This window comes from Haematobia irritans, chromosome 3 (assembly GCF_050003625.1).
Source record: "Haematobia irritans isolate KBUSLIRL chromosome 3, ASM5000362v1, whole genome shotgun sequence".
NCBI lineage: Eukaryota > Metazoa > Arthropoda > Insecta > Diptera > Muscidae > Haematobia > Haematobia irritans.
In genome coordinates, this window is record NC_134399.1 from 140,439,458 (window position 1) to 140,454,727 (window position 15,270).

Consider the following 15,270-nt stretch of genomic DNA (forward strand, 5'->3'; position numbering starts at 1 on the left):
AAGTGTGATTTCTTGGATATTATATAATGAATTGGTGTCCTTAACATAGCAAAAAAAAAAAAGGACGAAGCTTATCTACCCTCCACCATGGATTGCGTAGAAACATCTACTGAAGACTGTCATCCAGAATCGAATTACTTGGGTTGCGGTAACACTTGCCGATGGCAAGGTATCTTAAAACTTCCTAACTAAAAAATGCGATTAAATAATTATATAATTAAGTTTGACAAAATTTTCTATAGAAAAAAAAATTTTGACAACATTTTCTATAGAAGTAAAATTTAGACAAAATTTTCTATAAGAATAAAATTTTATCAAAATTTTCTATAGAAATAAAATTTTGAAAAAAAATTGTATAGAAATAAAATTTTGACAAAATTTTCAATAGAATTAAAATTTTGCCAAAATGTTCGATCGAAATAAAATTTGGCAAAATTTTCTATAGAATTAAAATTTTGACAAAATTTTCTATAGAAATAAAATTTTGAAAAAATTTTCTATAGAAATAAAATTTGACAAAATTTTCTATAGAAATAAAATTTTGACAAAATTTTCTATGGAAATAAAATTTTTACAAAATTTTCTATAGAAATAAAATTTTGGTAGATTATTTTTGGCCCGATATGGACCAATTTTTGTGTGATTGAAGATCGGCTATATATAATTATTGACCGATATGGACGAACTTTGACATGGTTATTAGCGGCCATATACTAACACCACGTTGCAAATTTCAACCGGATCGGATGAATATTGCTTTTCCAAGAGGCTCCGGAGATCAAATCTAAGGATCGGCTTATATGGGGGCTATATATAATTATGAACCTATATGGACCAATTCTTGCATGGTTGTTAGAGACCATATACTTATACCATGTACCAGATTTCAGTCGGATCGGATGAAATTTGCTTCTCTTAGAGGATCCGCAAACCAAATCTGGGGATCGGTTTATATGGGGGCTATATATAATTATGGACCGATATGGACTAATTCTTGCATGGTTGTTAGAAACCATATATTAACACCACGTACAAAATTTCAACCGGATCGGATGAATTTTGCTCCTGCAAGAGGCTCCGGATATCAAATCTGGGGATCGGTTTATATGGGGGCTATATATAATTATGAACCTATATGGACCAATTCTTGCACGGTTGTTAGAGACCATATATTAATACCATGGACCAAATTTCAGCCGGATCGGATGAAATTTGCTTCTCTTAGAGGATCTGCAAACCAAATCTGGGGATCGGTTTATATGGGGGCTATATATAATTAGAACCGATATAGACCAATTTTTGCGTGTTTGTTAGAGACCACATACTAACACCACGTTCAAAATATCAACCGGATCGGATGAATTTTACTCCTCCAAGAAGCTCTGGAGGACAAATCAAGGGATCGGTTTATATGGGGGCTATATAATTATGGACTGATATGGACCAATTTTCGCATGGTTGTTAGAGACCATATAATAATGCCATGTACCAAATTTCAGCCGGATCGGATGAAATTTGCTTCTCTTAGAGGATCCGCAAACAAAATCTTGGGACCGGTTTATATGGGGGCTATATAATTAGAACCGATATAGACCAATTTTTGCGTGTTTGTTAGAGACCACATATTAACACCACGTTCAAAATATCAACCGGATCGGATGAATTTTACTTCTCCAAGTGGTTTCGGAGGACAAATCAGGGGATCGGTTTATATGGGGGCTATATATAATTATGGACCGATATGGACCAATTTTCGCATTGTTGTAAGAAACCATATTCTAGAGACTATATACTCCATGTACCAAATTTCAGCCAGATCGGATGAAATATGCTACTTTTATGGGCTCCTCAAACCAAATTTGGGGGTCCGTTTATATGGGGGCTAGTGTGGACCGATATGGCCCATTTGCAATACCATCCGACCTACATCGATAAAAACTACTTGTGCCAAGTTTGAAGTCGATAGCATGTTTTAACCCAATCGATTTCAAATTTGGCGCAAGTATGTATTTTGCGTCGAAAAGGGTTTTAGATACAGCTCCCATATACATATATATTTCTATTAATATGGCCCCAGAAGCCAAAATTTCAAACTGATTTCCTGTAAATTTGGCAAATCAGTCGTTAAGTAGTTGAAATTGGTTCAAACTTAGATATAGCTCCCACATATATCTTTCGCCCAATTTACACTCATATAACCACAGAGACCAAAGTTTTACCCTGATTTACGTGATACTTTGCACTCTGATTTATTTTATTTATATTTATGATTCATTTATAATTTGTTGAATTAACACTTTCGATAACATGCTAATTTTGGTTGGAGTCGGTTCAGATTTAGATATAGCTCACATATATATGTTTTTCTGATTTCGGTAAAAACACCATCATTTTCCATATAAAATCGCCACTGCTAAGTCGAAAACTTAGCAGTTTTCCTATAATTTTAATGCGTATTTATCGACCGATAAATCATAAATACAATTTTGCGGAGTTGCCTAAAAATTGCTTCAGGTTTAAATGTTTCCCATATGTGTTCTACCCCAGGACATTAGTCGAATTAAATTTTAAGTCTATAGATTTTGTAGAAGTCTAAAAAATGTTATCTACATCAAGTCAGATTTAAATGTATGTATTTGGGACAAACACCTCTATATATAGCAGCCAACACATTGACGGATTTAATATGGTATCGAATATTTGGATCTACAAAGTGGTGCAAGGTATAATATAGTCGACAATGCCCGATTTTAGACTTTCTTTACTTGTTCTGGATTTAGCATTTATTTTGACAAAATTTAAATAAATTGTACCATTTTATTAATTCTTACTCGGTTTATATGAGGGCCTTGAGCGATTTTCGAACTCGACCTGCGTAAAGACAAAAATCGAATGTGTGCTAAATTTCTGGACGATAACGCGATTATTGAAGGCAATATCGTGATTAAAATATACGGACATACGGAAATACGGTTATGGTTACATAGTCTTAGAATTTATTCTCTTTGATAAAAAAAATATAGTGGCAAATGGATACTTCGATCTGTTACAAACGGAAAGACAAACTTATTATACATTTATCACCATTATAGGTATAAACAAGTACAGTCCAGGCGTGTATAGATTGGTATCTGGCGTTTTCTTTTCAATGGCTCTATTAACCATGTTCCTTAATCTATATCTGTCCATAAAGCTCGAAAAATAATTGTATAATTAGATATAATCCATTTGGACGTCAATTGCCTGTTTCGGTATCAGGCTAACATGTAATATAACAAGTATATACGGAATTAAGTTCGGCCGGGTCGAATCCTAAATACCCACTACCATGAATGAAAAAATGTAATTGTTTCCGTAGAAAACTCTTCCTCAGGTTACTTGAAAATACATCTATCGAATTTCAGGTGGATTTGATGAAAGATACTCTGCCAAGCAAACATATATATACCAACATGGAAAATTTACACATGGCAGCGTCGAATCTGGAGATCGGTCTATATGAGGTAAATACCAAAACATGAACCGATTCACACCATATTCAGCGTACTTATGCGTAGACCCAAAATATCTCCAGATTTTGAATTTCAGATAGATCGGATAAAAAATGCGGTATCTAGAAGCCCAAGAAGTCAAATCGGGATATCGGCCTATATGGGGGCTACACAAAACCGTGGACCCATATACACCATATTCGGGACACTTGTTTATGAAATCAAAATTTCTCTAGATTTTGAATTTCAGGCAGATCGGATAAAAGTTGGGATGTTTAAACGCTCAAGAAGGCAAATCGGGAGATAGGGAGACTAAACTAAACATTGAACCGATCCGCACCATATTATGCACACCTTCTAATAGATACAAAATACCTCTAGATTTACAATTTCAGGCAAATCGGATAAAAATTGCGGTATCTAGAAGCCCAAGAAGTAAACTGGGGAGATCGATCCATATGGGGGCTATACCAAAACATGGACCGATACATACAATTTTCGGCACACCTATTTGTAGTCTTAACCTTTTCACTACCGAAATAAACCTACTGTTAAAAACTTTAATTTTTCTTCTGTTTATACTTGTACTAACAGCAGTTAGAGCAAAAATTCTAATTTTGAACCTACCTCAATTACTTCAAGAGCTATATGAGTTTGTACTGAAAATTTGAGTTTTGAATTGTGACCAAATGGCCTTACAAAAATAAACGCTGTTTGGCCGATAATATCTTTCGAAGTGTGAGAAAAAAATACATAAAAGTACCTGAAAAAATATTAGCTATAATTTTTGTATGAATATCCATTTACTAGAGACTTACAGTAGAAATATGGACTCAACATTTCGTATTTTTCGTTCATTGCTAAATAAGTTTATAAAAATGCATTTTAGTGCTCACCAATATGGAAAATATTTATAGCTTCTTTAGATTAAAGCTTCTACTTTAAAATAACATAGAGAAATAAATCAAAACTAAGTGGAAAAATAGAGTTTGGTGTCGTTTTCGTATGTCCTCCTAAGTGGACATCGATAGTGAAAGGGCTAAGATAACTCTAGATTTCCAATTTCTGGCAAATTGGATGAAAACTACGGGTTTTAGAAGCCCAAGAGCCCCAAATCGGGAGATTTATCTATATGGGGGCTATGCCAAAACATGGACCTTGTTCAAGCTAGTTCAACAACAATTCTATACTTAACGTTTTCACTTTAAAAGTATCTAATGATTAATTTGAATTTATTTATATATGGCAACCCTTTATCCAATTGACTTAACTATGAAGTAAAAGCTTTCACTCAATCGGATAAAGGACCACCATTTTAACCAACTTTCTAATTGAATTTCGCTGAATTGTATCTCTAAAGATGGCTTGAGTTAATGAAGCTTCACTTGTGCTACAGCAACTCAAGAGGTAAGGAGCTGAAACCTCATCAATAAAATAATTTTGTATGCCATATTCAAACGAAACCATCTTGCCTTTTTCTTTATTACTTTGAAAATTACCATATATTTTTTACGATTGTGGGAGTTTTCAAATATACTTACAGTCCACTTCTGCAGATATCCCACAATTGTACAGACCGATATACACCATTTTCGACACTCCTCTTTGCGGTCCTAAAATACTTTTAGATTTCCAATTTAAGACAAATCGGATAAAAACCACGGTTTCTAGAAGCCCAAGAAGTAAAATCGGGCGATCGATCTATATGGGGGCTATACTAAAATATGGACCGATACACACAATTTTCGACACACCTATTTGTAGTCCAAAAATACCTCTAGATTTACAATTTCAGGTAAATCGGATAAAAATTGCGGTGTGTAGAAGCCCAAGAAGTAAACTCGGGAGATCAGTCTATATGGGGGATTTACCAAAACATGGACCGATACACACCATTTTCGGCACACCTATTTGTAGTCCTATGATAACTCTAGATTTCCAATTTCTGGCAAATTGGATGAAAACTACGGTTTTTAGAATCCCAATACCCCAAATCGGGGGATCGGTTTATATGGGAGCTATATCAAAACCTGGACCTGGACGATAGCGCCATAATTGAAGATTGTAGCGTGATTACAACAGACAGACGGACATGCTTATATCGTCTTACCATTTCTCCCTGATAAAGAATGTATACTTTATATAGACGGAAATCGATATTTCGATGTGTTAAAAACAAAATCACAAACTTATTATACCCCCATCACCATTCTACAGTGGTGGGTATAAAAATATAGAGAATAATCAGGTTAACAAACTTGATAAACTCTTTGTAGGGAATCATATAAAAATTTAAATATTTCATATAAATTTAATATATTCTATGTTAATTCAAACTATTTAGTGATGTGCCATAAATTGTACTTTTCGCTTAGATATCATTTTCCTCGCAACAATATCCTTGGCATGCAACCCCATCATTGTATTTGATTTTAGTATTTAAACATTTGAACATTAGTCGTAGCTTTCATTGAGCTCACTTCTTATGATGAGTCCTTGATGAAATCTCTGAATTTGGTATTCAAATCATAAATTGAGGTTGCTGTTGTTATTCTGGTTGGCTCTTTGATTTTGTAAATACCCCCAAAGAGAACCTGAAGGACTAGAAATCGCAAACAATTGTCTTTGTGTTAGATGAAAAATTACACTTATTGAGATTTAAGCTACCAAAAATACTTGAGCAAACACTTCTCGAGGACAACCACAACGACAACGACCTGATGCCACAACATCGTTGCTAGCACTGTCGTAGACATTAGCAGCACAAAGTTTGTGGTTAAATCTTAAATTTGTTTACTTATTCAAGAAATTACAAATTCAAAGAAAGATTTAGTTGTTGCTGATGTCGTAGTGTAGATGTTGTTGTTGTTGGTAAGGGGGATGGTTGGTGATTGTGGTGGTATTTTCATGGTTGCATTACAAACATTTGGAATATCATTTGAACTTTTTCATACACAAAAAATTATTTTTTTACGGAACATTCTCTATTAACTTACCCTCGTATAGTTTTCATTAAAAAATAAGTAAGTAAAGTCTAAAGTCGGGCGGGACCCGACTTTACTATGTACACCAAAAGTTGTGTTACCATCTCAACTCCTTCAAATTTGTTTGGAGGTATTATGAAGGTCTATATTCCCATATTCAAATATCAACATCTTAACCGATTTGAAGATATGTGGTATATTGTGGGTTATGATATATTATTTGGCCAAGTGGGGCGATATTTCCACAAGTCGGAGCCTTATACCATTCTGGGGAAAGTCTGTCATTACAGTGTGTAGGATATGATTACGATATTGGGAAATCATCACAGAATTTTGTGTAAAATGTGGGTATTTTGGCCATATTTGTATAAACCGAAAGAACAACTATATTGAGGATTTATTTAAATCTCAACCAAATTAGATCACACTTGACACACTTAAATAGCGAATTAAGTATATTCTCTGTAGAAACTATTAAGTCAATTGGAGGAAAATTCCATTAAAAATGGGATTAAAATATGAAACATTCTACCATATTTCCCCAACTCTGGCGTACACATACATGGGAGCTGTATCTAAATCTGAACCGATTTCAACCAAATTTGGCACAATTAACGATACTATAAAACGTACCTCTTGTGCAAAATTTAAAGCAAATCAGAGCAAAACACTGGCTTTTGAGGCCATAGAAGTGCAAATCGGATGAAAGATATATATGGGAGCTATATCTAAATTTGAACCGATTAAACATACTCCTGGTGCAAAATTTGAAGCAAGTCAGGGCAAAACTCTGGCTTTTGAGGCGATATAAGTGCAAATCGGACGAAAGATATATATGGGAGCTATCTGAACCGACTTAAATCAAATTTACAAAACATTGGTAGAATATCATTACTGCTCGACGAAAATTGTTAGTAAACTTTGGCCTCTGTGGTCATGTGAGTCTAAATCGGACGAAAGATATATATGGGAGCTATATCTAATTCTGAACCGATTTGGCTGATATTTTTCAAGTTTTTCGACTCATCAAATATTGGGATGTACGGAATTTGAAAAAAAAAAATCGGTTAATAAACACGCCAATTATGACCAGATCGGGGATAAATATATATGACAGCTATATCTAAATCTGAACCAAACTGTACTTTGCGCACAAAAATACATGAACAGAAAGACGGACATCGCTAAATCGACTCAGAATTTAATTCTAAGACGATCGGTATACTAAACGATGGTATACTAAACGATCTATCGACCGATGATTTATCGGTCGATAGATATGTATTAGAAATAAAGGAAAATTTGAGTCACTTTTACAAATTTTCGACTTAGCAGCGGCGATTTTATAAGGAAAATGTGGGTATTTTGGTCATTTTTTCCCAAATCGGAAAAGCATATATATGGAAGCTATATAGAAATCTGAACCGATTTCAACCAAATTTGGCACGCATAGCTATAATGCTAATTCTACTCCCTGTGCAAAATTTCAACTAAAGCGGAGTTAAAAATTGGCCTCTGGGGTCATATGAGTGTAAATCGGGCGAAAGCTATATATGGGAGCTATATTTAAATCTGTACCGATTTCAATAAAATTTGGCACACTTGACAATACTACTAATTGTATTCCTAGTGCAAAATTTCAATCAAATTGGGGTAAAACTCTGGCTTCTGGGACCGTATTAGTCCATATCGGGCGAAAGCTATATATGGGAGCTATATCTAAATCTGAACCGATTTCAATAAAATTTGGCAACCTTGACTATAGTACTAATTGTTCTTCTTGTGCAAAATTTTAAGTAAATTAGAGTAAAACTCTGGCTTCTGGGGCCATATAAGACCATATCGGGCGAAATATATATGAGAGCTATATCTAAATCTGAACCGATTTCTTCCAAAATCAATAGGGTTCTATTCTGATCCAAAACACATACCTGTGTGAAATTTGAAGTCGATTGGACTAAAACTGCGACCTAGATTACAAAAATGTGTTCACGGACAAACGGACATGGCTATATCGACTCAGGAGCCCACCCTGAGCATTTTTGCCAAAGACACCATGTGTCTATCTCGTCTCCTTTTGGTATTGCAAACATATGCACTAACTTATAATACACTGTTCCACAGTGTGGCGCAGGGTATAATGATTCTAAGAAGACTCATTCGCGATTGTAAATGTTTGCAGGGATATTGCCACAAACATGTTTGTATGTGTGTGTATTTCTTTCATTTCTATGCAATTTGTCCTTAAGTAAACAATTTTGGCATTAAATGAATTAATGTTTTCCTCTTCTCTCTCTCTGTTTTTCTCTCTCGTTACAGTTACCGAAAAAGAGATAAGACAATGGTAAGTTGAGATTTTTGTTTGTTGTTGAAAAATTCGATATTTCCCCTGTCCTTCTGCGTTTATTTGCATAAAGACCAAATTTTGTAAAGTATTTTAAAAACTTTATTAAATGGGGGAAATTCATTACGGCTCCCTTGTCGATACCTGATCTGATAATCTCATTTATTTTACGACCATTTATATTTATGTGTATTTTGTTGTTGTTTTTATTTGTCTCCTCTATAGGCACAAAGGTTTTCTAAAAGACTGTCCGAATGGTTTACTCACCGAACAAGTAAGTAACGAACTTTAATCAACTAATAGCTTTTGTATTTATTTGATTTCATTTAAATTTGTTAAAACATTAAGAGACAGAGCTTTGTTTTTGAAGCAATCATGATAATGATAACTATTCGATGTGTGTTATTTACTATATTCTACGCCTTTTAGGAGGTTATAGGGTAATAAATCTGATCGTCATAAAAGGATACAAACTGATATTTCATATGGCTATAAAGAAATGAAAATCTTTAAACTGATGCTACAATCAATGTATTTTTATTGGAAAAAAATATTTTTTTATTTTTCTTTATTTTTTATTTTTTTATTTTTGAGATTTTCTGGCCCAATAAAATGTTCTTTATTCTAAGTTGTTTCACAAATTTATAATTTAAACATGACCGTAAAAATTATTACAATACAAACTTAAGCCGAGGAAAATATTCACACAATTCTCAAAAATCCTAAGAATGAACTACGGAACGGTTCATATGGAAATGATTTAACGCTGATGGTTTTTATACCCACCACTATGGGATACTCTAGATTTGGTATACGTTTGCAACGCATCGAAATATTGGTCTCAAACCCATTAGGAATATACATTCCCGGTCGTGATGAAATTCTGAGTTCATCTAACGATGTGCGTCGGATAAAATCTAGCTAATTTCCGAACAAATAGAACTATCTGCTTGAAATTTGACACGTTGAAGAAATTGGGTCAAATTTTGATCCGAATTTCGATATTGGCCCCAATAGAGCCCGATCTACCTATTTGACTTCTTAAGGATATAGAATCTACAATGTTTTTTCCGTTTGCCAGAAATGACCGAAGATCTTGATACTATCTCTACTCTTTAAAATTTATAAGGATTTTTATTCCATATAAAAATATTTAAATCTGAACCAATTTGAAAATTTTTTATACTTCTACAACAAAAAAAAACAAGTAAGTAAAGTCGGGCGGGGCCGACTATATTATATCCTTCACCCCTATGTATGCCAAAATTTGTGTTACCATCTCAACTACTTTACATTTGCTGGAAGCTATATAAAGGAGACAATTTTTTTACTTTTACAAAATCTCTAGAATTAAAATTTAAATCGGCTAACGCTATCCAGTTAATTGGAGGAAACTTCCATTGAAAATGGGTCTAACATATGTAACAGCCTATCATATTTCCCCGACTCTGGTGTACGTATATATGGTAGCTATATATAGAATCTGAACCGATTTTGACTAAATTTGACATGTATAGTTAGAATAATAATTCTGCTATCTATGCGAAATTTCACGTAAATGAGAGTATAACTTTGGCTTCCTGGTCATATGAGTGCAAATCGGACGGAAGATATATATGGGAGCTATAACTAAATCTGAACCGATTTCAACCAAATTTGGCACAATTACCGATACTACTAAACGTAGTCCTTATGCGAAATTTGAAGCAAATCACGGCAAAACCCTGGATTTTGAGGCCATAAAAGTTCAAATCGGACGAAAGATATATATGGGAGCTATATCTAAATCTTAATCGATTTTGACCATATTTGACACATACAATAGTATCGTTAAAAGTACCGCTTGTGCAAAATTTGAAGTAAGTCAGGGCAAAACTCTGGCTTTTGAGACCATATAAGTCCAAATCGAGCGAAAGATATATATGTGAACTATATCTAAATCTGAACCGATTTTAACAAAATTTGACACACTTAACGATACTATTAAATGTACCCCTTGTGCAAAATTTGAAGCAAATCACGGCAAAACTCTGGCTTTTGTGGCCATATAAGTTCAAATATTTGGATGTACGGTATTTCAAGAAAATCGGTTGATAAACACTCTAACTATGACCACATCGGCGATAAATATATATGGCAGCTATATCTAAATCTGAACCGATTTTTTCCAAAAACCAATAGCGATTGTCTCTGTGCCAAGAAACGGCCCTATGCCAAATTTGAGGACGATCGGACTTAAATTGCGAGCTGTACTTTGTGCACAAAATTACATATACAGACAGACGGACGGACAGACAGACGGACATCGCTAAATCGACTCAGAATTTAATTCTAAGCCGATCGGTATACTAAAAGATGGGTCTATGACCACTATTTCTTGGCGTTACATACAAATGCACAAACTTATTATACCCTGTACCACAGTAGTGGTGAAGGGTATAATTAGACTTAAAATATAAATAAAGAAATTTTTATGCAATTGTCCAAAATTGCATTTGTGATTTATCGGGCGATACATACACAGAAAAAAATATCACCAAAATATTTCCAATTAAAAAGTTAATTGAAGTTGAAATTTTTTTTCAATTAATAAATTAATTGATACAATTGACTTTTTAATCAAATTCGGAAGACTAATTTAGTTTAAAACAAGTATATACAGCAGTAAATTCGGCCGGGCCCAATTTTAAATACCCACCACCATGAATCAAGTATAATAGTTTACTATGAAAACTCTTCGTCGTAGTGGGTTACTTGATATTATATAGAATTGTAGGGGGTTTGATGACAAATCTTCTCCCAAACGAGCCAGCTCCCGAAGACAAACTTTAAAGATTCTACCTATGAAGACCAGATAAGATTCTGGATTTGTGAGAACCAATTTTGTTTGAGTTTTAGAGAAAATATAAACATATCGTGTATATGTTGAAATTACGACTTGATTTAAAATCTTAAATCTGCAGATTTTTCCGCATTTATTTAAATACGATGAGTAAAATCTGGAACTTTTACTTTCAGTTTGAAGCAATTTTCATGATCAGTGCGCCTGCTATACCCTGAAAGGAGTGTTTTCTTTTTTGAGAAACGTAATTTTAGACAAGCAAAGTTTTATTTTGACACAAATTGTAGAGACAATCGTTGAATAAACGAAAAGACCTTATAACTAATTTCCAGAAAATCGGATAAAAACTACGGATTCTAGAAGCCCAAGAAATAAAGCCGGGAGATCGGTGTATATGGGGGCTATACCAAAACATGGACCGACAGGCACCATTTGCTACTCACATATTTGTGATCTTAAAATACCTACAGATTTTCAATTTCAAACAAATCGGCCAGAAAATATAGTCTCTAGACGCCCAAGAAGTAAAAATCGAGAGATCAGTCTATATGGGAGTTATACCAAAAAATGACCGATATACCTCAATTTCGGCACTCTTATTTGTGGTCTAAAAATACCTCTAGATTTCGAATTTCAGGCAAATCATGCACTCAAAAAAAAAAAAATGAACTCTCTATTTCACTAAAGCCAATTTAACTTTATTTTAGTTCATGGAATTATTATGTTTGGAGAAAGTTTCCTTTACGCTAATAATTTTTTGTTTACGTAAGTTAAATTAACTAAAACCGAGGAAAAAATATACTCAAATGAAGCATAAAGATTAACTAAATTCGTGTCTTCCACAAAATAGTTCAATATTTCTTTAAATTTGTAAATTTTACTACAAATGCGTTCATCATGAACTTCGTATGTCACTAAAGACATTCTTGCAATTTTGAACTCCAATTTTTTCCTTCAAACTATAAAATTTTCTTTAACAAGTGAAAAAACTTAATTATGTCTAATAAATTTTCTTGAATTTGTCGAAAAATATTTACTTATTTTTATGACATCGGCGTGATGCCAGCGTTTGTTATACTGTTTAGTTCCAATTTTCTAAAAATATTCAAAATTTTCTAAAATTAACCGAAATTTTTCTTCCTGGTGGGTTCACTGTTTTTTCAGTGTGTAATAAATACAGTTTATTGTAGCTCAAGAATTTCAGGCAAAGCGGATGGTAAATATAGTTTCTAGAAGCCCAAGCAGCAAAATGGGAGATCGGTCTATATGGGGGCTATACCAAAAAATGGACCGATGGGCACCATTTTCGGCACACCTTTTTATGGTCCCAAAAGAACTCTAGATTTTCAATTTCAGGAAAATCGAATAGAAAATATAGTTTCTAGAAGCCCAAGAAGCAAAATCGGGAAATCAGTCTCTATGGGGGCTATATCAAAACATGGACCGATGAGCACCATTTTCGGCACACCTTTTTATGGTCCTCAAATACCTCTAGATTTCCAATTTCAGGCAAATCGGATGGTAAATATAGTTTGTAGAAGCCCTAAAAGCAAAATCGGGATATCGGTCTATATGGGGGCTATATCAAAACATGTACCGATGAGCACCATTTTTGGCACACCTTTTTATGGTCCTCATATACCTCTATATTTCAAATTTCAGGCAAATTGGATAAAAACTACGGTTTTTATAGGCCCAAGACTCCAAATCGGGAGGTTGGTTTATATGGGGCTATATCAAAAAATGGACCGATGCGGACCATTTTCGACACGCCTCTTTATAGTCCCACAATACCTATAGATTTCCAATTTCAGGCAAATCGGATGGTAAATATAGTTTCTAGACGCCCAAGAAGCAAAATCGGGAGATCGGTCTATATGGGGGCTATATCAAAACATGGACCGATACGAACGATTTTCGACACACCTCCTTATGGTCCTAAAATACCTCTAGATTTTCAATTTCAGACAAATCGGATAGAAAATACTGTTTCTAGACGCCTAAGAAGCAAAATCGGGAGATCGGTCTATATGGGGGCTATACTAAAACATGGACCGATACGGACCATTTTCGACGCACCTCTTTATGGTCCCAAAATACCTCTAGATTTCCAATTTCAGGCAAATCTGATAAAAACTACGGTTTTTATAGGCCCAAGACCCCAAATCGGGAGGTCGGTTTATATGGGGACTATATCAAAACTTGGACCGATATAGCCCATCTTCGAACTTGACCTGCCTGCAAACAAAAAACTAATCTGTGCCAAATTTCGGGACGATAGCGCCATTATTGAAGGCTGTAGCGTGATTACAACAGACAGACAGACAGACAGACGGACAGACGGACATGCTTATATCGTCTTAGAATTTCTCTTTGATCAAGAATATATATACTTTATATAGTCGGAAATCGATATTTCGATGTGTTACAAACGGAATGACAAACTTATTATACCCCCGTCACCATTTTATGGTGGTGGGTATAAAAAAGTGCTGATTTTTTTTTAATTTTTAATTAAAACTATATTTCAAACAATCATTTGTTAATCCAAATAAAAACTCTAAGCCAATTCAGAAAGTAATTAAAAAAGTTGCCTTTTTTAATTAACAAATTAATTGAGTTTTGCAATCAACATCAATTAAATTTTTAATTGAATCAATTAAAAAATTAATTGAAATTTGCTGAAAAAAATCAATTAATTTTTTAATCATTTTTTTTCCTAAGCCCAATTAAAACTGTGATTGATACTATCATTTTCGTTATTGAAGACATTTCAATTAAAAAATTAATTGGATCAATTAATTTGGTGATTGAATCAGAAATAATTTTTTTGTGTGTATGTATTACAAGTATGATAGTATTCAGGTACTCATACGAATCAAAACCGGGCGAAAGATATATGTGGGAGCTTATCTAAATCTGAACCGATTTCAACCCACTAAGGCATACTTGACAGTACATTATACTATTTTTGCAAAATTTTAAGCAAATTTGGCTGAATCTGTGGTCTGTAGGACAATATATATGGGAGCTATAGATATATGTGAGAGCTATATATAAATCTGAAACGATTTCAACCAAATTTTGCAGACATTGCTAGAATGTTGATTGTACTTCCTGTGTTAAATTTCACTTAAATAGGAATAAGACTTTTATATTGGAGCTATATATAAGTACGAACCGATTTGAACCAAAGTTGACACACTTAACAATTCTAACTATTGAACTCTTTGTGTAAAATTTTAATTATATCAATATGAAACTCTGGCATCTGGGGCCATACATATCGGGCGAAAGAGAGCTATATCCAAATCTAAACCGATTGACTGATATTTTGCAAGATCTAAGAGACTCACAAAATATTTACATATACGAAATTTGAAGAAGATCGGTTTATGAAGACGCCAAATATATATGCAGCTATATCTGAACTGATTTTTTACAAAATCAATAGGAATCGTTTTTGAGCCGAAAAAGGATCCTATGCCAAATTTAAGGACAATAGGACTAAAACTACAAAAATGGACGGACGAACATCGCTAAATCGACACAGAATTTAATTCTAATAGGATCGATTTACTAAAAGTTGGCTCTATGACTGCTCCTTCT

At 33.8% G+C, this 15,270-nt stretch overlaps 1 protein-coding gene across 5 annotated transcripts in view; it reads left to right on the forward strand.

Annotated features, from left to right (window-relative positions):
- Positions 1-15,270, forward strand: part of LOC142228290 (frequenin-2) — a 236,324-nt gene that overhangs the window by 197,572 nt on the left and 23,482 nt on the right. For all 5 annotated transcript variants that reach the window (XM_075298680.1, XM_075298677.1, XM_075298678.1 and 2 more), the window contains 2 exons: positions 8,795-8,819; positions 9,045-9,093. In XM_075298680.1, coding sequence (XP_075154795.1) covers positions 8,795-8,819; positions 9,045-9,093 — 74 coding nt within the window. The remainder of the gene's footprint in view (positions 1-8,794; positions 8,820-9,044; positions 9,094-15,270) is intronic.